The sequence below is a fragment of the Dunckerocampus dactyliophorus genome, chromosome 4 (assembly GCF_027744805.1).
Source record: "Dunckerocampus dactyliophorus isolate RoL2022-P2 chromosome 4, RoL_Ddac_1.1, whole genome shotgun sequence".
Lineage (NCBI taxonomy): Eukaryota > Metazoa > Chordata > Actinopteri > Syngnathiformes > Syngnathidae > Dunckerocampus > Dunckerocampus dactyliophorus.
In genome coordinates, this window is record NC_072822.1 from 22770668 (window position 1) to 22796315 (window position 25648).

Consider the following 25648-nt stretch of genomic DNA (forward strand, 5'->3'; position numbering starts at 1 on the left):
ATAAAATATTAATTTACTCTAAAATGACCTGTTTTCGACAGACCACTGTGTTTCTTATATATGACAAATTTCATTGTCTTGCCATTTCTCTCACAGTGGGCTAATAGGTTTTAAGATGTCTTTTAGGCTAAGGCTAGTAGGAGATGGCAGACACAAGTAGGACACACTAATCCTTAGTGTGTTGTTCTTCCTATGATTGCACAGACTTTCTCCACTTACTCCACCTCTCGCCAACAGTCCAAAAACATGCATGCTGGGTTAATTGAACACTCAAATTTTGACAGTAGGTGTCTATGTGTCAGCCCTTTGAGCTAGTGGACAGAAATTTACGATAAAATCACTACACTGTATTAGATATAAAATACACAGACAAACAGTCCTACTGTACCTCCAATGCAGTGTCCGTGTCAAGTACATGCAAACATGTATACTTTTACAGCTTGGGGTGGCCAATATGCTACTGTATCTTACATATGCTACTGTATCTTACATATGCTACTGTATCTACTGTATCCACACTTTTTCCACCAAGAGTCCCATAGTAAAAATTTAAGGATGGAGAGGGATTCTATAACACATAGCTTTGTGTTGTAGGCAACAAAGCAAATTTTGACGTTTATACATATATACAGTACATACATACATATATATACACACTGCACAGTCATGCCTGTATAGAATACACCCAAATCAGCCGAATTTCTACAGCCTTGGCCAAAAATATTCCAATCTTCGACATGTCAGTATTTTTGGCCATGGTTGTATCTATCTAATAATATATCTCATTTACAATGTTTTTTTGTTTTCTTTTACAGTATGCGCAGGGCCAAGAAAAAGTGAGCTCCGTGGAAAAATTTTATATTTGGATGTCCAAAAATATCAGCCAACCTAAAGTATCGGCTGGCTGGCATAAAAATTGGATATCAGTTCATATCGGTATTGTTTTTTCTGCTGGGAGAGATGACATTGTTCCTCACAGGAACAAGCTTACTAGCTCATTATGACTGCAGTCTGGAATTATTTCCTAGTTTCACCTTTGAATTGTAAAGCTACAATTTGCTATGACAGCGCTGGTTAACCGAGGGGGAAGTAATGTGTCTCCCTTTAATACTTCCAATTTAATGTTTCGTTCATGCTGAATGAGCCCAGTTTGTAATTTCACTGATGTATTAGTCCAGAGTTTCTTATAGAGTTACTTTACTGTGATCTTATGTGGATGTTTGTGGCACAGAGAAATGTGCAGCTTTCCAAAAGGTATCATTGCCAGCATTGTTCATTTGGATTCTGATTTGTGAATTTATTAAGACTAAACTATCTTACTTGTTGATAGAAGGAGAACGTGTTATTTTAGTTGACTATTGGTCTTTTTGTTGTTGTTGAGGCAAAATGTGTAAAATAAATATGGCACTTTTCTATAACTTACATTCCATATTGCAGTATTTGGCTTTTTGACAGTATTTGACACAGTGTTTATTTGTGAAATCCATCCAGTGGAATCACAGCAAAAGAAGGATAATGCGTTCATTCATTACACAATATGTGACCTAACATTAATTTGAGGGAATACCTGTTGCCTATATTGGCATCGGTAATGAAGCGTTGGACAATATTGGTATATCGGATATCAAAGCCAATATCTCGCATCTGTAGTTGGCATAAATGTGGCCTTAAGGAACAAAAATGCCAATGTAAAGCTTGGGATTATGTCTGCAGTAAACTACTGAGTTCTTGCATACGGTAATTTGCAAATCGGACAGTTTGGGGTAATTTTGCACACACACACACACACACACAGTCCCAATGAGAAGCTGAGGGGAGCGTAATTATTGCCATAAACCACCCGCTGTGCCAGACCGTCTCAAAGGAACTCTTTTCTATTTTGCATTACAAGGGTCAATTTGCATTTTTGGGTTTAATATAGATTCATGGGACTTTCAAAACATTCCATCAACAACCCTCCTGCAGCCAGAAGGGTTTTTGTAAAGAAGATTACTTTGTTACATACACCGTGTCTTGAATTAAACAATGCACAACACAGTTTTAGCTGTGTATTCCAATACAACTTGATGTCTCTAAAATATGAAAACAATGGCCATCATGAAGATGAAAAAGAGGAAAGACAGAACTCTGTGTGCTTTGCAGAAACTTCTCCTCTTCACGTGTCTTCACAATAACCGAGCCCATTAACTGCTGATGGAATCAAGCTGGCCTCCAGTTAGCAACGCTGCCTTTGGGAAGAGCAACTATTAAGCTGTAGATGTTGGGAAAGCTCACAGTCCACAGAATGGTAAGAGATGGACAATGGACATACTTTTTAGGCCTGTAGTCAGGGATGCTTCTGTCCAGGGAGATCCTGTCACTGAGTTGAGCATTGTAGCCGTACTCTTCGTATTTCCCTTCAGCGTCACGGCTGTCCTCCCCAAGAGAGGCAGCGACTCCTCCCTGACCAAGTCCTCCGGGACCCTCCACCAGCCCCATGGGCTTCGCTAAACCTGCCAAGAAAATGACACAGTGGATCAGAGGCAGATGCAAACAGAGCAGGCAGATATAGGTAAGCGGAGAGGGCACGGACGATGGCAGCTGATCGACATTTGATGACAGCGCGGAGATACCGCAGTAGCAGCTCCAATACAACAATGCCCCATCCGGAGGGCAATCATTACGCTGTCTGTCAATGACAGAGCTGCAAAACACCCACATACACAAGGACATGACAGAGTTGCACGGCAGAGGAGAAGCTGAGAGACACCATGTTATAAGCCAATGCGGTCATTGAGGGAACAACCAATGGATGAGTAACTGACTGATGCACAGCTGTCATATGAAGACAGAGCTATAAGTAAGAGACACATTACTGACAGATGGATTATGGTTCTGATTATCCCTGATTGCCTGGGATATTTGCACGAGGAGGATGACATAAAAATGATATGAGGCATAATATTGTGACGTTGTCAAATCAGCACAGAGGATGATCAGTGATGTTGTAATGAAATATACAATATGAACATACAGTATACAGTATTCGACGGTCGAGAGAGCTACCTTTTAAAACATGTTTTATGTTTTGTTTTTTTTTTCCACTTGGCTTTTCCCTGTCACCGGTCGCCACAGCGAGTCAATGGCATGAATGAACCTTTTCAAATATGTATACCTTCTAAATAGCAGAAGTTTTATATTCTTGATATCCATGAATTGAATTGAAGTGAACTGAAAGAGACAGTAACCTTTAGTCTGAATTTGTGTTTTACATATGTATTGTCTATATATTGACATATAAATAATGTTTCATTTCAGCAACATATTATACATGATCATTTCCATATTACGAGGAAAACTAAGCCAGAGGCATTGCATTTTAAATGGGTCTCAAAATGTTATGCTCTCAGAATAAATAAAATAAGAAAATATATATACTGTAGGGTTGAAAAACCTAAAAAAAAACCAAGGGCACTTAAAAACTGCATATAGGGCACACACACACAGTTAACAGCAGTCGTTTATATGGACAAGAATTACACGTGATAGGCCTGTACCATGCATGCATTAAAATATTGCAAATGAACTGAGCAAAAGTCAACCTAAAGGTTTATTTATAAAGCGCATTAAAAACAAACAGTTCATACTACCCCAAAGCCCTGCACAGGTTCAGGAAAAATAAATCTTTAAAAACAAACTAGATAAGCCAAAATAGGACCATATAACAGGTTATAGGAAAAATAATAAATTCGATACAAGCAAATAAACCATTAAATAAAACACTCCGCAGATGTAGCAGTTTTAATTTGTAGAGGGGAGAGAGTTCAATAGCCTGGGACCAGCAACCGCAAATGCTTTGTGTCCCCTGATTTTTATTCTGAACCTGGGACAATGCAGGACAAACTGGTCACATGACCCCAGTGATTTAACAGTAGTGTACAAAGACAGCAATTCTAATGAATAAGAGGTACCTAGCCCATTTAGGCATTTAAAAAACATGCATGAAAACTTTTAAATAAATTATAAAAAAGAACAGGCAGGCCAGTAAAGTAAGCGCAGTAGTACTGTTGTCATATAGTAATCGTGCTTTAACCAGTATACCAACTTGCCTTACAAAGCTGTAATTTAGTCATTTAGCCTGTATTGGTCATCAAAAATTGTTTGCAGTATGCCATTACCTTTCTGTTTAATAAACTGGATGTTAAAACATTGTTGTTTAGCAGTTCTTAAATGAAGCATCCTGTGAATGTTGTGGAATCTTTAAATAAGATTTTATTTGTTGGGAAAACCAAAATAACTTATTTTGAGATTTATTTGCTCGATTTTAACATTTCTAAACTAAACTAGACAACTCATTCTAAAATTAAGGCTTTACTATACAGCCAATGAGTAAATAGCCCTTAAAACCAGGGACATTCAAGAGTTTTATTGTCATATGCACAGTAAAACAGGTAGTTCTGCTATGCAATGAAATTCTTGTTCTGTTCATTCTCCCAAAAAGAAAGAAAACAAGAAAATGAATAAGAACATAAGAAACATGTGTGCCAATAAATTAAGCAACAACAACAGAAGAGACATGAATACCAATGAATGAATGAATGAATAAATAAATAAAGTGATATGAGTGTGTGTTGCGTGCGGCGTGTGTGAGTGCTTCGTTGAGAAGCCTGATGGCCTGTGGGTAAAAGCTGTTTGCCAGCCTTGTGGTCCTGGACTTCAAACTCCTGTAGCGTCTGCCTGACGGTAGGAGTGTGAATAATGAGTGTTGTGGATGTGTGCTGTCCTTGATGAGGTTGTTTGTTCTGCGTAGGACTCTAGTTTTATAAATGTCTTGCAGTGAGGGGAGGGCTGCCCCAACAATGTTCTGTGAGGTTTTTTTTTCACCCACTGGAGTGCCTTCCTATCACGTGTTGTACAGTTACCGTACCAAACAGTGATGGAGGCGCTAAGGACACTTTTGATCTATAGAAGCAACTCAGGATTGTGGTGGACATGCCAAATTTCCTCAGTCTTCTCAGGAAGTACAGTCTCCTTTGGGGCTTCTTGATAATTTGTTGGGTGTTGTGAGACCAGGTGAGGTCCTCGCTGATGTATGTGCCAAGGAACTTGAAGGTTTTCACCCTCTCCACCTCAGTCTCATCTCAAATTATCTAACATGTATAGAAATATGATTTTAACTCTCTCTAATTTGCAGTGTAGAAGCATTTATCAACTTTAGGTTGAATGGTCCAACAATATTAGACACATCTTTGAGGAAAAAAAACTGTCTACAGGGCAGCCAGAGGGTCTTGTAAAATTTGGACTAGCTATCTTACATTACTCAGACAGCAGTAGAAGAGCCTAAAATCTTCAGATACAGCTGGGCACACAAAATAATGGGATGGATCTGGCACTCCACAAAAAGTGGTTACAGATCGACAAGTAGAAATCTTGTCTCAACTTTTCAAACAATGAGGCACAGGGAACAACTCCAGTTGTTTCAACTGGATGAACAATTCAATTTTAAAAATGAGGCCTGTGACTATTGTTAAACATAAGGCTTTTGGTAGAGTTTTTGCAGACTTGACAGCTTTCTGGTAAAGGGAAATTACCGAACAACAATGCTTTTAAGCTTGAACTGTCATACAGTGTTGATACTGTTGTGGATTAAAGAGTAAACCTTTAATCCATCTGCCCTAATGGAACAGCGATCATATGGCATTGTAGAGGCAGTGTGGAGCACCAGCATGACAGCAAATAAGCAAGGCAATAGGTTGGTGCTTGATCCATGCAGATTCTTTAAAACCACAGAGTCTCCAGATCTTATCTGCCTCTCTGTGATGACTCCGAGTCCTTGGCCATCCCCCCAACACATTAGCCTGCCTCAGTCTGACAGAATTAATTATGGGATTTTATATGTCAAACTTAAAATACCTCTCTGCTCCCATTAAGGTGACTCATCATGACAATAACTTTGAAGAGACGTCATTTTGATGCTGTGACATTTTTGAAAGGGGATATGGACTAGGACATTTAGTCCCACAGTCGAATTCCTTACTTCATAACGCTCTCTAACGCTTTAATAAAACGCTATATGATAAAAAGTAAACACATTTATGTAGTTTATTGCCACAATTATGACAAGATAATGTTTATCTAGGATTCTTGTTCTGTATTTCCCCCTGCTTTGCTGCTCTACAGAGGTCTGTGGAATTGTTTTGCGTAAACCAGGATACTGTCATGTGTTTCCACAAAAATATTGAACAGGCTTTCTTTCCCATGCCAACAAATGGACACACACACAGAAAGTAAATAACATATACAGCACAAATGCTCTGTCCACATTTTGGTCAGCCTTAAACCCATGTGCTGCAGAATGTTTGTAATTGAGCTGAATGGAAAATGGGCTTCTCCCATGAGAGGGACTCAACATCCCCTGCACCAGTCAAAGTGGTGGCATTTTGACAATTATAGATGGGGCTCACGTCATAGTGCAACCATCTGGCATTGCAGCCATGTCACAAAACAACACAGAGCCGGAGGATTGCGAGGGGAGGGCCAATATGTCTCTGCATGAGACTTGGAAGCGGAACATTGCACGGCAGCTTTGTTTTTTTTGTTTGCTGTGTTATTTAGCTACCCCCTGCCCTCTTTTTTTCACTGTCAAGAAAATCCATTATAGGATGGGAGGTACAAGAGGTTGAAAATCTAATACTGTACTCTCAAAAATCAACACTGGGTCTGTCTAGCTTTACAACAGCCCTACAGCAAAGGAGGTAAAAATAAAGCTTCATTATAACATCTTTTGTATCTCTTAGTTTGATTTAGTATCAGGAAATGCCAGGAAGCTTTTTTATCTAAATGTTTTCATAAAACCTTACTCCTTTAAAAAAAAAAAAAAAATGCAATGCGGGTAAACCAACAAACACAACTGTAAAGATCAAGAACTTAGCAATGTACCTGAGAGGCACTTACTATGAAAGCATCTTGTTATGTCCTTGTCAAGTACCTGTACATATGTGAACATTCATTTATCAGCCACTAAAATCTTCAACATACTCGTACGTTTGTATTTTTAACGACTGTGTTTAGATTTTCCACATATTTTCTGTATCATTGATTAGACCAGTGGTTCTCAACAGGTGGCTCCCACGACCCACTGAAAACAGGAGAGTGGGTCGCGGGTTTTTTACTGGGTGGGAGATTGTTTTATGCAGTGGGGTGTCGTCTATTAATACTCCTTAAGGTGGTGACAACTCTCTGTAGTGCTATTTGAAACCTGTTTTCATAGAAGACAACTAACAAAGTTTGTTAGTATGCTAGTGCCTTTAATATGTTGAATGTGCAAGACCTGTTTCTTGTTGAGCGACGATTTACCTGTAAGTATTTTATGCTTATTATATATGCTTACTATATATTAGCTGCTTAAGGGGAATATGAGGTATTCATGTATTCAAAATCGGCATGTAAAATCACTTATGCTAATTGCTAGCACGTATATAGCACATTTTTTAAATGCATTTAATTTATGTTTAATGTCACAGAGAAATTATTTTGTATTGGGTCCAAGTCGTGGGGGCATTAGCCCCAATAAGAAAGTCCAAACTTCCCAGTCTCCAGCCATCTCTTCCAGTTCTATCGTCCAGCAGGCATCCAGACCAGATGCCAGAGCCACCTCCACTGGCACCTCTTGATGTGAAGGAACAACGACTCTACTCTCAGCGCCTCACCCTCTCCACCCTCACCATCTCATAGGGTGAGTCAGGAAACTCATTTCGGCCACTTGTATCCGCAATCTCAGTCTTGCGGTCACGACCCAAATTTTTGTATCTTATTTAATTTCAAATTGACTTGCTTTATTTTGTATGTTCAGTTTTACAGTGCTTCAACTGGAGTCTTCCTGTTGGTTCTGTGTTATTTTTGAACGACGTCGTTCAAAATGTTTTTCCATTAAATAGAATATATGTGAAAAATTTGAATTGAAAAATTTCAGCAATGTGGCTCTCCATTTGTCATTAAGGGGTGATGGTGGGTCCCGCAGCCAAACCAGCTGAGAACCACTGCTATAGAGAGCGTCTTACTCCCATTTTTACAACCTTACTGAATGGGAATTGCTACTCAACACTTTTCCACACAACCCTTATTTCTGTTGCTCCTCCTCCATAGCCCCTTTATCACAAAGAGATTCGGTGCTTGGTCCTCTCCGCTTCATCCTCTACATCCTCCCAATTGGCAACATTATCCGTCGCCATGGCCTACGTTTTCACAGTTGTGCTGACGACACACAACTATACATCTCTACCACCTCCATCAACTCCGACATCCACTCCACCCTTACCAACTGATATCAAAACCTGGATTGAACACACCTTTCTCAAACTTAACAGTGACAAAACAGACATAATCATCATTGGTCCCAACAACATCACAAAATCCCTTCAAGACTTCTGCCTCAATTTGGACAACGCCACTCTCACTCCACCCGCAATCTTGGCATCCTCCCAGTCTCTACTCTCTCATTTGAACCACATGTGAAACAAATAACCCGGACCACATTTTTCCATCTTAAGAACATAGCCCGACTGCGTCAATCACTCACGTTCTATGCCGCTGAAATCCTCATCCACGCCTTTATCACATCCACAATTGACTACTGTAATAGCATTCTCTATGGTACACCATTCAAAATCCTCAACAGACTACAGTACATCCAAAACTCCACTGCCCACCTCCTCACCTCCACCCGCTCCTGTGAACACATCACATCAAGCTCCACTGGCTCATCGTCCCTCAACGCATCCATTTCAAAGTCCTCCTGATCACTTTCAAAGCTCTCCACAATCTGGCCCCCTCCAAACCTCATGGTCCTGCTCCATCGACAGAATCCCTCACGTTGCCTCACGCTCCTCTGACTCCAACCTCCTGACCTTCCCCTGTAGGACCAAGCTCCGAACCTGGGGAGATAGAGCCTTTTCCATCGCCGCCCCCATCCTCTGGAGTTCACTGCACCAACCACTCCGTGCCTACTCTGACTTTCCCACCTTCAAAAAAACAACTCAAAACCCACCTGTTTAAATCTGTATTTAATGTCTAATTTTTTAAACATTGCTGCTTTGTTTTGTTTTTATTCCTGTTTATTGCATTTTGTTTTTAGCTTTACATTGTTTTTATCTTCCACTGTAAAGCGGATACTGATAAAATGTAAACTGCTTCTACCATCAGCTGTCTCCGACTATCTTTTCTCGACTCAGACCTGGATCTGTGTGTGAAACCACAATAGAAGAACGAGGGAAAGGCTTCTTGAGACGTCATCTGTACTTCTGTGAAGAAGGTGTCGGACGTTTCACTCCTCATCCGAAGAGCTTCGTCAGCGAACTAACAAGTGCTGGTAGCCCAGGCCTTAAATACAGTTAGAGTGGGCGGAATAGAAGATAGAAGAATAGAAGAAGTTCGACCATGGAAAAGCATGTAAAGTAAAGTAAATGCACTTTTTATTTTACTAGATATATTTTACGAATCGTAGAATAATAACATTCAAGGCTAGTTAAACAGAGGCCGCTGTCACTCGTCTTTTATCTTGCAGTCTCTGCATAGATCTGTCAGTGTTAATCATTGCTAATCAAACAGCATACCTGTTGTGGCCGATTTTTTATGTGCTTATGCCAGCCACTCAATGGCAAAGGCAGTTCTGGCTTTCGAAACAGATATAGTGCCAGATGCTTATTCTGTAAATATTGCAAAAACTAATGTATACATGTATGTAGTAACAATGTATTCATAACTACTCATCACAACACAATAGCAATGTTGTTATTGTGTTATTGTTGTGAATATTTCTCATTCTTCGCTTTGCTGTGCGTCCATGGCTGTGTTTTGATGAGTCAAGATGGCGGCAGTTCAGAAAACTCACTGGGGGGCCTCTACTGGCAGATGACAGCAGTATGAGAAAAACGTTTTATTAAGTGAATGCTGTTATTTTGTTTAATTGATTATTTTCAAACATTTGTTTGGTGTCACGAGCACTTTGAAGCAGTTCTATGTGTGTCCAAGTGATGCGGCTGAATTCTTCAGGGCGTGAGCAGAATTCAAACATGGAAATAAGAAGTTCAAGGGGGATTTAAAGCAAACAAATCAATGATGTATTTAGAGAGAAAATCTCTATTAATTCTCGCACTGCCATGAGACAGCAGGGTGAAAAGGAAAAACAACTCAGCGAAATGTTGTCAAGCCACATGATAATCTTTCATTGCACAATCAAATATCTTGCAATCCAGGTGCTCGATTAATGGGTGTGCAGTAAAGCATGCCCGAGTGCAGACCTCTACCTACGCTAAACAATCGTAACACTGGTCAGTAGATTGCACACCTTCATTCCCACCTCGTACAAACACACACACACACACACACACACACACACACACATATAGTATATACAATCCATCCCCGCACATTTGCAATTCAGCATTGATGGCCCCACAAATTTGCGATTTATGGTTAAAAATAAAATATGTTTATTTTTTATTCCACAGAAAACACATCTCATTCAACATAAGTCAGTAATAATTTATAGTAATTATGATTAAAAAATGACATGTTAAATTGTGAAGTATATATTTTATAATAATTCACAGGTACTCGATAACAGCAGTAAAAAGCAGTAAAAAGTACAGCATGCATGTACCACTGTTAAAAAAAAGCCCACAGTTTTTACACGCTTACGTCTTTATTGCTTCAATGATTTTTTTTTTCGTCAAGCGTTGAGATTTCACACTTTGTTCGGTGGTTCTTGAACGCGCCATAGTTGTGTGTTGAGATGCAAAAGTTTGTCTACGGAGCACGAGCGTCAACAGTCAAGCCAGGCTGAAAACTTGCTGCAAGGTGAACACAAATTAATATATTATCGTAAGTCGTTACTTTAATTTCTACAGGAAAGCAGTGTGGATCAATCATGCATTATTGGTGAGTACCTAAGATTTTATGCTTTAAATGTGTATAAAGTGTATGACGCGTATTTAGGCCTTAAACATGGATGGTGTAGCGAGTGAACAATGGCAAATGAAGAGAGAAGGGGCGAGTTCTGCAGTTGAATCTAATCTAATAATTACAAGTCACTTTTATTGCAAATGTTGATCCAGAATTGGAGGACAAGGTCACCGTCAAGTTAGCAGGAGGATTTGGAGGGGGAGAAGCGAGCCATGTGTTTTATGTGCGTCTCAACTACTTGGGTTTTTCTCCCATTTGCTGGTGGTCCCCTAACATTATATATGTAATACAGATCAGCTAATCAGGATCCATACTGAAATTAAATGGGTCTTCGGACCCATGCGTAAACCTTTTCCAAAGTTCACTACGAATCGCTTGAGCATTACTGCACGTTCAATCAAACTGCAGAGTGTGATCAGGAGGTGAGTATGATCAAATAGTATCATCAAGCCACTTTGTCAAAAGGGCCTCTATGCCACTTCAAGATGTGATGATTAAACAGTAGTATGAGACTTTGTATGACTTTGGGCAAACAGTGCCAAAAATGGCAACACTCTCTCTCCAGCCGAACATGTTCTATTACTGTGAGTGGATGACTGCTGATTGTCAGGTGAGTCGCCGAATTCATTATCCTGATTCTTCAAGGCTGAAGAGAATTGATTCTTATCTGCTTCTGACACTGTTTTGTCGAGCAGCGCCTCATCTACATATCTTTATTGGAATATATGTGATTCCATCTTGCTCCCTCCAGCCTTTTTTGCGCTATAATGTGATGCCCCTACAGTCACAAGTTACACACAGAGTGTGCTTGCACATAGTGGTTTGGATCATTAAGATACAGTCAGCATCATGTGTGCATCAGTACGGAGGAGAGGATACTACGACATTTCTCATCATGCAATGACATGGTTGGAATAGAAACAGCATGGGTTTCTTTGCTGGAATTGGGCTTTATAGATAAGAAGCATATCAGGTTCTGCAGCTGGGCCCATCCTATCAGCACCTTCAGACGGGAAGAAAGCCAGAGAGTGACATGCATGGCTGATGACAAGAGCAGTAGTGTAACTCTGTGCCCAAACAATGGCACATCTAGCTCTGGTCTGGAGGTACAAAGAGAATGGAGGCACATCTGCTGACTGATTCCAAAAGGCTTATTTTTGGAGGGCTTTGAGTGACGAGTTGACCTATGACGAGTTGTTGTCATCTGAGTTTATATGCCCAACAGTATAAGACCACCAGAAAACAAATATATCAAGTTGGTGGCATTATTACCATAATTTCCGGTGGATAAGACACACCTTTTAAATTTAGAGAGAAAAACAGATTTGTACATATATAAGCCCCACCCTACACATGCCACATCATAAAATGGCATATTATGGCACGCACAAATCCATGAGGACCAGGTAGCTCTTTATTTGACAGGAGCCAATCATGAGCTATGAAAAAACTCACAGCGTGCTTATTGGAAATCGCAGGAGGTCATTATTACATTATAAGAGTATGACTCACGGTCTCATTTTACAAAGAACGCTAAAATCATCACACAGCAAATTAACACTCAAAAGGTAGATAAGACATATACAATACAAGTTCCAATACAAGTTTAAAATAAAAAAAAACAACTATTTTAACGGCTGCCCATCATGCATTTTGTCCCAGCAATGCATTTCATTGGATATGGCTGCCAGGGGAGAGGGAGCCAGAGGAACCCAGAGCCCAGAGGGAGGCTCCTGGTGGACAGAGGCAGCTGATGAATCATTACAGTGCTGTGATGGGAAGCCATTAAAATATCTGTTATTTGTTTTCAACTCATATCGGTACTTCTATTGTATATTTCTATAGAGATTCTATTTAGATTTACGCATTTTTGCTTAAAAATGTGCAGACAGGCTTTCAGATAGAACTGGTTGCTTGCAGACACACTGTACGTTCTGATAAACTACTGTTTTTGACTTATTTTGCATAAATTTCCTATTTTGATCCAATACTGTATCTTGGAAACTATAGCCAATCTGCACTTCTGACTTGCTTTTTATTAGTGACGTAAACCAAGAAAAGTTTCACTACTTTTGTTCCGGAAGCACTTTGCTTGTAGACCAGTGATACAAATATAATGCGTTCAGAAGATGCATTAAAAAATGTGATGCTATGTAGTATTCGACACTGGTCACTAGGTGTCAGTGGTGTCAGTAATGTTACTGTAATGCTCGGTGAGGCACACAAGCATCAGAATTGATCACCAGAGCAACAGGCTTTAATTGCAGGTTTGAATTCACACAACAGGCACAAAAATAATAACATAATAATTATCATAAAATAACATAGGCTACTGTTGCGGGCGTAATCCACTCCAAGATAAAACTCAATTCTTAACCCCTGCCGTTACTTCCTGTCCACACGCACAAACTTTATTCATGTCTCAAATATAAATCTCTAATAATGTTAAAACCCTTATTTGGAACGCCGTAAACAGGTTTTCTATGCTCTAACTGCAAAAATATTTGATTTATAAATAAGGAATTCTACTTTTCAGAACTTCAATTATCACGGTCGGGTGTGGAACCAATTAATTGCTGTTATACCTTCCCTGGTAAGTAATTACATTTTGGAAGGTGTAATTGTGATACTAATTCAATTACTTTTTTGGTAAAGTAACTATAACTAATTAATCTAACTAATTTGCCCAACTCTGCTAATGATTGTGTCATATTATTCTGTTAAAAGTTCAATAGAGTTCAGGGGAAAATAGATTAGCGGAAGTGCACTGTTAAGATAAAATGCAGTAGAGAGCAGACCTCTGCAAAGGCCAGACAATCCTAATTTCTGTCATTAACATCAATGCATTATTCACCAAGATATTGCCCAAATAAAGGGTAGATGCAGGTATGCCCAACTGCAGGAAAATTACCAGTGACAAAGGCAATAGCTCAAATTTTCAAACATTCTTAACATTCTAACTTGAATAGACAAGACAACATTGACTCATCAGCAACACATGACAAGGACACGAGATTTTAATTTTTTTTCTTTTTAAGAACTAAATACACTCCATCCAGTTAGCAATTTAGACACAGCTGTCACGGGGAGAGCTGACTGAAGGGCAAGACATGCTGACTATGCCAGGTAATACCGCCAACTGAAAAACAAACAGAACATTGTTCCAAAAAAGCCAAAACCGGATAGTTCCAAAAACGAGACCTCACTATCTTACAATTGCTAACAGCAGTTAATCTTTTTTGTGTACAGTAACAATGAGCTTCAACAGGTACCAGTGAGGGGATACCTGCTGGGCTTAATGCACTAGTTAAGGTCAAAACACTGCTTCCTAAGCTTGTTAACAAGCTTAAAACCTTTTCATCTGATTAGCAAAAGGCGGTGGCGTCCACGGCTAAGCTTGGCAGCTGATAACCTTTATGTTGATACTTTGTGCAGCAAAATGTGCTGCTGACAAACGTTGACTGTTGTTTTCTTGTTGGAAGTCTGGTCACCCTACAGGAGGAAAACAAGAAGTACAATTCCAAGACTTCTTTCTGTCCTTCAAATCTAATTGGACCTTGGTGTAACTCCCGTGGCATGCCATTGGAAGGCAATAAACAACAGAGAGAATGGGTAATTACTTCATATCGCTGCTGGACATGTTAATAGTCACTGGCATGCTGAGTCCTCCTCTCACTATGGCTATTCCCACTGGCCATGGAAGACAATTTGTGGTCTATGCACAATTTAAACAAAGGGGCAGCGAATGACCTGTGGATAGCGAATATGATGAAGTTTGCTATTAAACAGCTGAAGACAAATCCCACAGCAATTGTGACAGTGAGTTAATGTTTCCAGCTGGTGAGCACTCTTGAGTAAACACCAACACTGTCAATGGAAAATTACAATAGGTAATTAAGACTAATCGATCAACAGTCATATTTTATTCATTTGCACCTGCAGGGATTTTTTTTGGACTCAATATAGTGTACAATATGTGATTAATGCATATATGCAGTTCAGTAGTTTGTGATATATGCGTTGGACAGCAGCAGATTTGTGTATGACTTTGCCTTTATTTACCACCACTATGGATTTGGATCATCAATCATCATATCATCAATCATCAATAATCATCACTCTATGTAGACTTTCAGCTTTAATTTAAGAGGTTTCTATGGTGTAAATGCGCAGACAGAACTGGTGCAAAACAATAACAACAAAAAAACACCGTAAAACAAACAGGAAAATGCTGCAAATGCCAAAAAACACACAAATCTCATAAACAAGTGCATGAGAGAAATGATCCAGGGTTCACAGGACAAAATGGATGCCAGGCTACAAGGGGAGCCAGACCTGAGGGATGCCCATCTTTAAAGACATGAGCAGGATGCCCAGAAGAAAGTTGGCTGACTTTTGAAGTGCCAGAATGAAATGGTACATTGTTTTTTTAATCTTTGTTAAACACTTGGCCATAATATTTTACATTACCATAGAGCAGGGATCCTCAATTACATTTGTCCAAGGGCCAGAATTTTTCTTGGCAGACACTGTAAGAGCCCCGTATTGTTAAAAAAAATAATAATTGAAAGAAGGATTTCTATGGAGATATTATATACAGTATGTATTATATATGCATTTTTAGCATTTGTCAGTGTACCTGTACTGCAGCAATCCCCTAAATTCCAAAGTTTTGCACAGGTCCAAATTTAAAAATCCAGACTCACCCCACCCGTCAATAATTGTGACCAAGGGGGGATGAGGGATTTATTGTCTGAAAGTGCCTCCGGAGGTTGTATTCCTTCGAAACAATGTCAGCTTCCCCAATGCATTTTTGGAAGTTTTGTAGTCCAGTTGCTGTTAAAAGTCCAATTTTCAGTGTCTACTCTTCTTTTTTAAGAGTTGACAGTGGCATATTTGTGTAAATGCTATCCATCTTCTTCTATTGCTGCTGCATTGTGACAAGCACACGCTGCTGTCGCCCACTGCAGAGCGGACGAAGTACTGCATGAACGAGCACTTCTCTAGTTAGACTGAATGGTTGACATTATTTGGGTGATGTTTGGTGGGCCAAATGAAAAGCTTTGGCAGGCCACGGGCCGCTTATTGAGGTCACATGCCATTGAGCAACCGATTTACGTAGCTAATGTTAGCATAGCATAGGTTTGGCTGCCCTGGTAGCCCGGCAAACTTTCGGTTTGTTCTGTGAACTTTCAGCATTTCTATGCAGTTATGTTGGGGATTTGTATGTGTTTTGGCATGTGTGTCATTTTTCTTTTGCATTAGCTTTTAATCATTAACCAGCATTTGTGTGACTCCAGCATGCTTTCTCTATTTTGTTTTATGGTGTTTGTATGTCGCTATATATTATATAGTATTTATCATTTAAGACTAACAGCCGTGTTGTGTTGTGTGCCTTTCAGTTGTTTCAGTGTGAGGGAGACAATTTTAAGTAGGGGGCTGTTGAGATTTTTGTACCCTCTACTGGCTGGCAGTACAAACTACAACAACAGGTCACAACCTGCATCCAAGGTGTAGAGTGGTGATATACATCAGTATTTGTGCCCTAAGCGTTGCATTGCAAACACGGGTATGATCAACTGATCAAAAACTGATATCACAGATACCAATGTTCCTCGGTGTGATCATAATAACTGGTCTCAGTGTCCCTCACGGTGCATTTTTTATTACAACAATGAAATGCTGCTAGAAACTACCCCAAACTATTGAACTAAACTACAGGTATATAAAAAATTATGAGAATTTCACAGCAACTTGGTTATGTGTCATATTTGATTGTTAAATATTACATTAGTCGAATCTATTAACATGAAGTGCATGAATCAATTATTGCACTATTGTGCATCATCCTGCTTCATTAGCTTCCAAACAATCTATGCTTTAAAGCAATTAAATAAAGAATCCCCCAGCTTTACCAAGAACATGAGGCATTATAACATCATATACATGACTCGAGTTATTAATTCATACCGTTCAGCTGATTGTAGACCACATCTTCCAGCCTCTCCAGCCGCTGGAGAATAGATTGCCTGTCCACCAAGTTGGTAACTTTGCCATGTCTGGCCCGCAGCCTCTGCTCGGAAGCGCGTCCAATCTGAACGAGCTCTTCGGAGCGGTCCTGAATCCTGCAGTAGACCGAGAACAGGATGATGCCCACGAACACAAGGATGTTGACGGTCAGCAAAGTTTTGATTTTGCGTGCCACAGCCATGAAAGTGACCCTAAATAGTCCAAATAGTTCATGTGTGGTGGTCCTCTCGGCCACCTAGCAGGGTCTTCGTGGAGGGTGACTTTCCACGCGAGAAAAGGTCAACGCGTTTCGGGCAGATCCGTTCAGCACCACGGTCAGCTCACTCGGAGCATCACGAAGTGAACAAGCGGACTCGAAGGTTGGATGCTATCGGTTCCGGGGAAGCAGCAGTGGTTCTTGTTGTAGAGCTTACAGCTGGGACACGTTTATCATCTCAAACAGCCCACGGCGGTTCCCAAGCATCTCCCCCGTACCGTGACAAGTCGCCACTCGGTTAGTCCCGATATGTATCGTCCATCGTCCAGGAGAAAGACAACAATAACATGGTCCTGCTGTCACTCGATACGTCCGTGTGTGCAAATATAAAGCCGAGCAGCTTAGCTCCGATACGTGCATGCATGCTTTCAAATAAAAATGACAGTACAAAAAGGAGACATGTCTTATCCTTTGCTGTTGCAATGCTTTCTTGTGATCCTTGTCCCCTTATAGAAGCCAATTCGCCCTAAAAGCAACGATGGGAGAGATGCAGCCGGGCCAGTGTGGCATGTTGTCTCTCCTCCACGCAGCCTCCCAGCTCGATGTGCTGCGTCCTGACGTGCACAGGCTCGACCATGAATAGTCATGAGCTGACTTGGGCTTAAAGCACAGAATAAACGGCAGAAAGTGCGTGGTTACACATGGCAGCTCAGCCTTCTCCGTCTATTAGCTGCTGATGTGTAAAAGCTGCGTCAGAAATGTTGATATTTCGACCACCATGTGGAGATTGATTGCATCTTACCTCACATTCCATTCCTAAAAACATTTGAATGTGTGAACACGCTGGCAAACACAAATAAATGATAAACATTTTTTGCAATTTCATTCATTTATTCATTATTTTTTCTATACTGCTTGAACTCATTCGGGCCATAGGTAAGCAGGAGCCTATCCCAGCTGACTTCGGGTGAGAGGCAGGGTAACTGGTTGCCAATCAATCACAGGTCGCATACAGATAACATTGGGTTGGCTATTGTTTACATATTATCCCGTACTTTTGAAACGGTGCCAGTGCTTAAAAGGTGTCCGAACCAGTACTGTACCAGTACAAAAAAGATAACAAATACAAATTTTGTCCCCCCAAAAATGTATTTTAATTTTAAATGGTCTGCTCTTTCACTTGTATCATACTTTTCCACCTCCAAGGCACTCAAAGCACTTCGACACTGTTTTTACCTTTTTTACATTTACCTACTGAGACGCAGCATCAGGAGCAACTGGGGGTTCAGTATGTTGCCCAAGGACACTTCGACATGATCACGGGAGGACGGAGGATCGAACCTGCAAGCTTCAGGTTGGGAGACGACCACTTTACCACCTGAGCCATGCCGCCCCAATTTCACTGTATTTTGTGACATGCAAATTGAACATCCATCCATCCGTTTTCCATGCCGCTTACCCTAGTTAGGGTCACAGGGGTATGCTGGCGCCTATCCCGACTGACTTAAAGCACGAGGCGGGGTACACCCAGCAAATCGCAGGGCAGCAAATTGAACAGAATAGTCATTTAAATAATTCAATAAGTCACCATTGTGAAATAACATCCAAAATATATATGCAAAAAAATCGCAACATTTTACTTTAAGTGCTTTTGCTTTAAGTGTACACATTCCGCAGCAGAAATAAATCATTGACACACAGTTGTGGTGATGCTGAACTGCCGTTACAACATTTGCGAGATAATCCTACATACAAGAGTTGTGTATTAATTCAGCAACCTGCTTGTGTTGCTCAGAATTTCGGTGAATTTCGGGAATGCACCTCGCCGCTAGTGTGATTGGTGGATAATGATAATGAAGTGTTGTGTTGCTCGTGTGGACAGCGATGGAGAAAAGTGTGTAGGAGTTACTATACCTAACCATTGCCTCATTTCAGTGCCACTAATTAATATTAACTATTTATTTAGCACCAAAATGAGACACTGTTACCTACTTTGTTTTCTGGTCTGTTACCACTACTACTAATTACGTTATGATACCGAGTGTGGGTACGCATCCTGAATAGACAAACGACCATTCACACATATGGACAATTTACAGTCTCCAATTAACCTAACATGTTTTGGGGATTTGGGAGAAAGCCGAAGTACCCAGAGAAAACACAGACATGCACGCATGGAACATGCAAGCCGACATGCTAACCACTCGGACACAGTGTGGCATATGTATAAGTTGTCATTTGGATAATATGCCAACTGGACTGGTGATACAAGATCTCGTGACACGCCTACTATTGAGCCAAGGCATATATTTTGCATTAGAAAAATATCACGGCACACCACGAAACAAAAATGGATACACAAGTTAATTATTTACCTTCTCCCATCTAGTGGAAGAGAATTTAATTATTCTGCCTGTCACTATGCATCGCTGGCATAGATAGATGAACAAAGATACGTTTTTTGTCGTAAATAAATAATCATTTTCAGACTAATTTAGTGAAACTGGTTCGTTCCCTGATGAGACCTCAGGGCACAAGTAGTGTGCCGCAGAGCAGTGGTTGGGAATCACTGCTCGAAATGCACAATCATGGTAATGATATCCAATACAAGAGCAGTATAAAAAAAGATAATAATTATGCTTGGTTTCGACTAACATGGTAGTTTTAATTTAACAATATTTTAGTAAAATTACCCATCAAGAACATTACATATGGTAAAGCAAGCGCAATAAGAAGAATAATAAGACCAAAAATCCCAGAAAATTTGCATGTGGATCCTGAGAAATGCCAAAGAAGTCAGTACTGAAATTGCACTGTGTTGCATCCTAGACCCACGAGAGCGTGTGAAAAGTAACTTTTTTTTGTTGCTTACTAACATTAAATGTGGATGTGTGACCCTCTCAGCACAGTGAGGCTTTTGATACACAGTAGCATAAGTGTGTGCATCTCTGAGCTATTTCAAAAAGGATCAAAATCTAAATTAAAGTGGAAAATGTGCACCTCATTCATGTCAGACGAGCTATTATTTTTTCCAGTCCAAAGACATTTTAGTTCCGAAGTAGTAAAGGATGAAAGAAAAGCAATAATGATGCAGCAATGATGACATGGCAATGCCATACAGACATTCACCAAGTGTTGGCTCTGATTTCATCACCTATAGGGCTGCAAACCCCTAGGGGGCACATTTGCATGATGTTGAGGGATTGTAATAATGTTTGTTAAAAACTGTTAAAAAAAAAAAAACACATTAGCCGTTGACATAAATACATAAAATAAACAAATAAAAGCTCACTTTTCAGCCGGCTGAGTTCAGCCTCGAAGTTGCTATATGTGTTCTGTAATTGTGACGGTAACAGTCAGCATACAATTCCAAATTAGTTTCTCCTCACGGGCTTGAAAGTTTCAATACAGGTTTCCACATGAATTATGCTCAAGGAAATCATGTATATTTGCAGAATGTTTATTTTTATTTCATCATGCAGAAGCAGACTTACTGCGAGCTGCCCAAAGTACTTTGATCCCACTTCCCACCCACACTGGGATCTCAGATTTAAAGCCTTTGATTTGTTTGTTGCATCATTCTAATCAGAAGACAACTGTGACCTTTTTGAGAAAGCACAGACCTCTTAAGGGAACATCTGGTACCAGCAAGGCATAGGTGACTTCAATAAAGCCAGACTTTATTCAAGAGCTTTTATTTTTCAGCGTGAGAACTGTGTAGGAGGGGTGCGCTCTTGTATTGTGCTGTGTACGAAGAGCATGGTCTCATCGTTTCTTTCAAAGAAGGGAATTAAAGATGGTCAATAGGACTGAAATGTTCAGCCTTTACATACTAAGTATCAGTAATTATGTGTGCTCAATGTTGGAAAGTGAGTGAATAATACACACCAAGTGAGTCACAGTCAGAATTCTGATGAAACACTTTCTTTTGCATCATGCACCCTTTGTGTTTTAATGATGGTGGACTATTCATTTCCTCTCTGGTCTTGCAGCTCTCATGCCTTTCCCCTTTTTATTCGGAGAACCTTTGCCTTTGAGCATGGTTTAATTGGGATCCTGCAGCATGTGAGTTCCATTACAAATGATATGGATTTGATTTGAGGTCTGCAGAAAACGCCTGAATATGGGGGAAGTGACTGTTCCAACCACATCAGCTGCAGGGCCTCATCTGAGCAGCTTATGCAGCAGCTACAGACTCACTGATCCCTGTGAAAGACTCTCTGAAGATTCTGAATTTCTGCATTCAGCACCCTGCTTGCTTGTGAGAATGCAGACACTGGCACTCAAGGGTTTTAGCCATATTAACCTGGGTCACTGCCAGCTATCACTTAGTTATCTCACGAGCTGATTCCACATGAGCCATTTGAACACATTCAGGGGGAGGACACATACTGTGCATCACATGCCCCTGTGTGTCAGTCAAACATTCTAATCCTGCACTCATTCCATTCTGTTTTTATACCACAGTGAACTCCAATAGGAGCTTGCATTTGAAAAAAGGTGTGATAATTTGGGGTTAGTCTGACACCAGGTAGTAAATGCTTTTGGGGTAGTTTTTTTGTATATGGTGAATTTGATGCTGTCCCCTCAATGTTTGGTTCACAGAAGGTGACACATCCAGGCAGAGTGAATGTGCTTATGTAAGCTGCTATTAACGATAAAATAATACCTTTATCAGTTATTTTCACTGGTTGTGTGTTCATTGGGAAATACTGTAAAGTAGTTAAGCCTTACATTGTATAGCGAAAGCAGACAGTGGATGCTGACTCTGAGATAAAAGCGGGTTGTTGACTGAGTTTATGATGAGCATGGAGCAGAGGTAGTCAAGGCAGGGAAACTGGTCTAGCTGCAAACTCCGGAGGGTGTCTTGGCACAGAAGGCTTGAGATCAAGCAAGCAGCTGAGCGTGGCAAACAATGCAGGTGGGTCTGCCAAGAAAAGGTCACGATACATGGAAAACAGGACACAATACAAACACATAATAAGAACGGCTGTGGACAAAAGAGGTAAACAAGGGCGGAAATGACTAACAGGAAAATCCTCTGAACTGTAAAGTTATTAGCAGTTCAAAACAGGTGTCTTAACTACACACCACAGTTATAGGCGACTATATTAGAAGATGTAGGGTCTCAAGGGAAATGGCTCATACAGTATGCTCATAACAAATCAGTGTTACATTTACATTTCGTATTTGTGAAACTGGCTGGCCCACGACTGACTGTCACGCAAGCAGTATGGGTTCAGTACCCACTTATTGACGGTATGAATGAGACTGTGAATGTGTGCACTGTATTTGTTCCCTGTGATTGACTTGTGACCAGTCCAGGGTGTGGTCCAGCTTTCACCTGAAGTCAGCTGGGATAGGCTTCGGCTCACCCATGACCATAATGAGGACGGGTGGTATACAAAATGAATGGATGGGTGACTACAAAACATACAGTACCTTTCAACCCTCCAGTTTTCCTTGGGAAACTCTTGTATTTTTCCCCTCTTTCCCATCGCCCTCCCAGTTAAGATTTCCAAAAAATGTCCCGTATTTTAACTTAAAATAAGTACAGCAGATAACAATGGTGATGGTATCCCCGATTGAACGCAGTCCGAGTCTTCCCACCAACCAATTTCTCTGATCTTCCCAAAAATGTCCTTGATTTTCAAATGCAAACATTGACAGGTATGGTATATAATTTTGTTTTCCCTGTTTTTCCCTTCCTTTATTTACCCCCGAAGAGGATGCAAAAACTCAACTGCAGACCTAATTACTGAAGCATGTCACTCCATTGGGCATGGCAAATTGAATGAAAAATACACATAGTTGTTTTGCTTCCCATGGAGCGAATTGTGCCTCTTCAGTGTCTGTTCACAGTAGCTTATATGCATAATGTTTTTGAATAAACACAAATGATCTAATTTAGTTCAAACTACTTGAAGGTCGTTGTGACCAGGTAGAGCATAACTGCATCTGACAAATCGGATGTCGGCAGGAACAGTGGTACTCATGTAGTGTTGCAAATAATTAACACTTGTCCCTGATCACCTGACATACAGACTTGCTGTGTCACTACCTGAATAAACCACTGACCACCGGAAGACACTCTCAGGTCACTAATGTAGCGCTGTCCGCTTGCCTGCCAGCGCTAAGTTCATACATTATCACATTGACCCTTAGGCTAACAGCTAAGCCCCAGTTCTGTCTGCATCAACTTAATTCATTCACATTGCACCTTTGGCCACTTAGTCCCTCTGCACTGCTGCAGAAGCTGTAGGTTTGCTTAAAGTCTTAACTAAATTAGAATCATAACCCTGCAGACTGGAATATTTAGTGTGCATCTCTGGGAAAACGTTGACAACTTTTTTATTTTATTTTTTCCTGTAGTCTATGGATTACATTTTCACCTAGGTACAGTTCCGTTTGGTGTACCGCTGTACCGTATTGCAGTGTTGCACGGAACGCTCAATGTGTGAAATCATATTACTCAGCATAACCCATATTTCCGTCTTCCAACCATCCATCTATTTATTTCTATATTAGCTATTCTGTTCTGGATGTCGGGGAAGCTGGAGCCATTCCCAAGTTATAAAAGGACAGGCATTGTACGTACATTGGATCCCCGTGCATTCAGCATTCAGGGCTGTGCAAATTCATGGATGTTTGTTACAAAAAATGATCTAATCTCTAAATGTGTAAGATTATTCAACTTGATTCAAGAAAATATTACGATAGTTTTATCTAGTTTATAAAACTAAAAACTACTGAACTGCCAAAAAAAGAATTCTGTGTTTATGACAATAGATTTTCTGAAATTAAGTGAATTTTACATACAATCCCTTTTTTTTCTTTAAAAAAAAAAAAAGTTCCATCCATATAATTTGCTTCATTCTTGTTGAAAACCTAAGACCTGTGTTGAAGTAACCAACATAACTAACATGACGACAAGCTGCTGTTAGCTGCACGGTGGCCGAGTGGATAGCATGTTATTCCCACTCTGCTTCAAATCCCCGTCGGAACGTGCACACTCCCCCCACGTGGGTATTCTCTGTGTGCTCTGGCTTCCTTTCACATTCCAACAATATGCATGATAGGTTAAGTGGAGAGTCGACTCCATAGTTATGAATGGTTGTTTGTCTATAGGAAAATCTAAGAATAATACGCCTACATCTAGAATATGTAAAAGCATTTTGTTTAAATCTAGGCTCAAAAGCAAATTTTGTCTCAATTTAGGGCTTTTGTAAGAGCATTTGGCTTGCTTCTCACCATATAATAAGAACATCTTCCTTATATCTAGCTATGTGATTAAGAACAACTTGCTTATTTTAAGACTTATTTTTCTAGTTTTTTTCTAGATTTCTAGCCAAGCAACTTTTGCTTACCCTATTGGCAGAATTTTTTGCTTGACGTAAGAAAAGTTGTCTCATTTTAATATAATTTGGGCTTCTTTCAAGTATGGCAGTTTTTGCAGTGCAGGTGCTACTGTTAAACAAGAGCCCATAATTTCCCCATGTTTATGTCTATGCTTCATTGATGTTTTTTGTCAAGCATTATCTGTGACTCCTATCTATTTCAGTTACTCACAGTTTTTCACCATTCGTGATTTTTTCTGGAAAGTAACCCCCATGAAAAGTGGAGATCTTCTGGAAACATACAGTGGTGTGAAAAAGTGTTTGCCTCCTTCCTGATTTCTTGCATGTTTGTCACACTTAAATGTTTCAGATCATCAAACAAATGTAAATATTACAACACAACTGAACACAGAATGCAGTGTTAAATGAAACGTTTTATTATGAAGGGCGGAAAAAAATCCAAACCTACATGGCCCTGTGTGAAAAAGTGATTGCCCCCTAAACCTAATAACTGGTTGGGCCAATCTTAGCAGCAACAACTGCAATCAAACGTTTGTGATAACTTGCAATGAGTCTCTTACAGCGCTGTGGAGGAATTTTAGCCCACTCATCTTTGCAGAATTGTTGTAATTCAGCCATACTGGAAGGTTTTTGAGCATGAACCGCCTTTTTAAGGTCATGCCACAGCATCTCAATGGGATTCAGGTCAGGACTTTGACTAGGCCATTCCAAAGTCTTCATTTTGTTCTTCTTCAGCCATTCAGAGGTGGACTTGCTGGTGTGTTTTGGATCATTGTCCTGCTGCAGAACCTAAGTTTGTGTTCAGTTTCACAAATGGATGGCCGGACATTCTCCTTCAGGATTTTTTGATCGACAGCAGAATGAATGGTCTCATTAATCACAGCAAGTGTTCTATGTCCTGAAGCAAGAAACAGACCCAGACCATCACACTACCACCACCATATTTTACTGATCTAATGGGACACATACCTTCCAAAAAGTTCACCTTTTGTCTTGTATTTTCCCAAAGGTCTTGGGGAGAATGAAAATGTTTTCTTGCAAAACTTTTTGTTCAGCAGTGATTTTCTTCTTGGAACTCTGCCATGCAGGCCGTTTTTGCCCAGTGTCTTTCTTATGGTGGAGT

General features: G+C 40.2%; 1 protein-coding gene across 1 annotated transcript in view; it reads right to left on the reverse strand.

Annotated features, from left to right (window-relative positions):
- The window catches only part of galnt9 (polypeptide N-acetylgalactosaminyltransferase 9), a 118292-nt gene extending 100475 nt beyond the window's left edge, over window positions 1–17817 (reverse strand). Inside the window, exons 1-2 of the mRNA XM_054773168.1 lie at window positions 16912–17817; window positions 2312–2492 (exon numbers count right to left, since the gene is read on the reverse strand). Of these exons, the coding sequence (XP_054629143.1) occupies window positions 2312–2492; window positions 16912–17152 (422 nt within the window). The 5' untranslated portion in view covers window positions 17153–17817. The remainder of the gene's footprint in view (window positions 1–2311; window positions 2493–16911) is intronic.
- Window positions 17818–25648: the final 7831 nt, after the last annotated feature.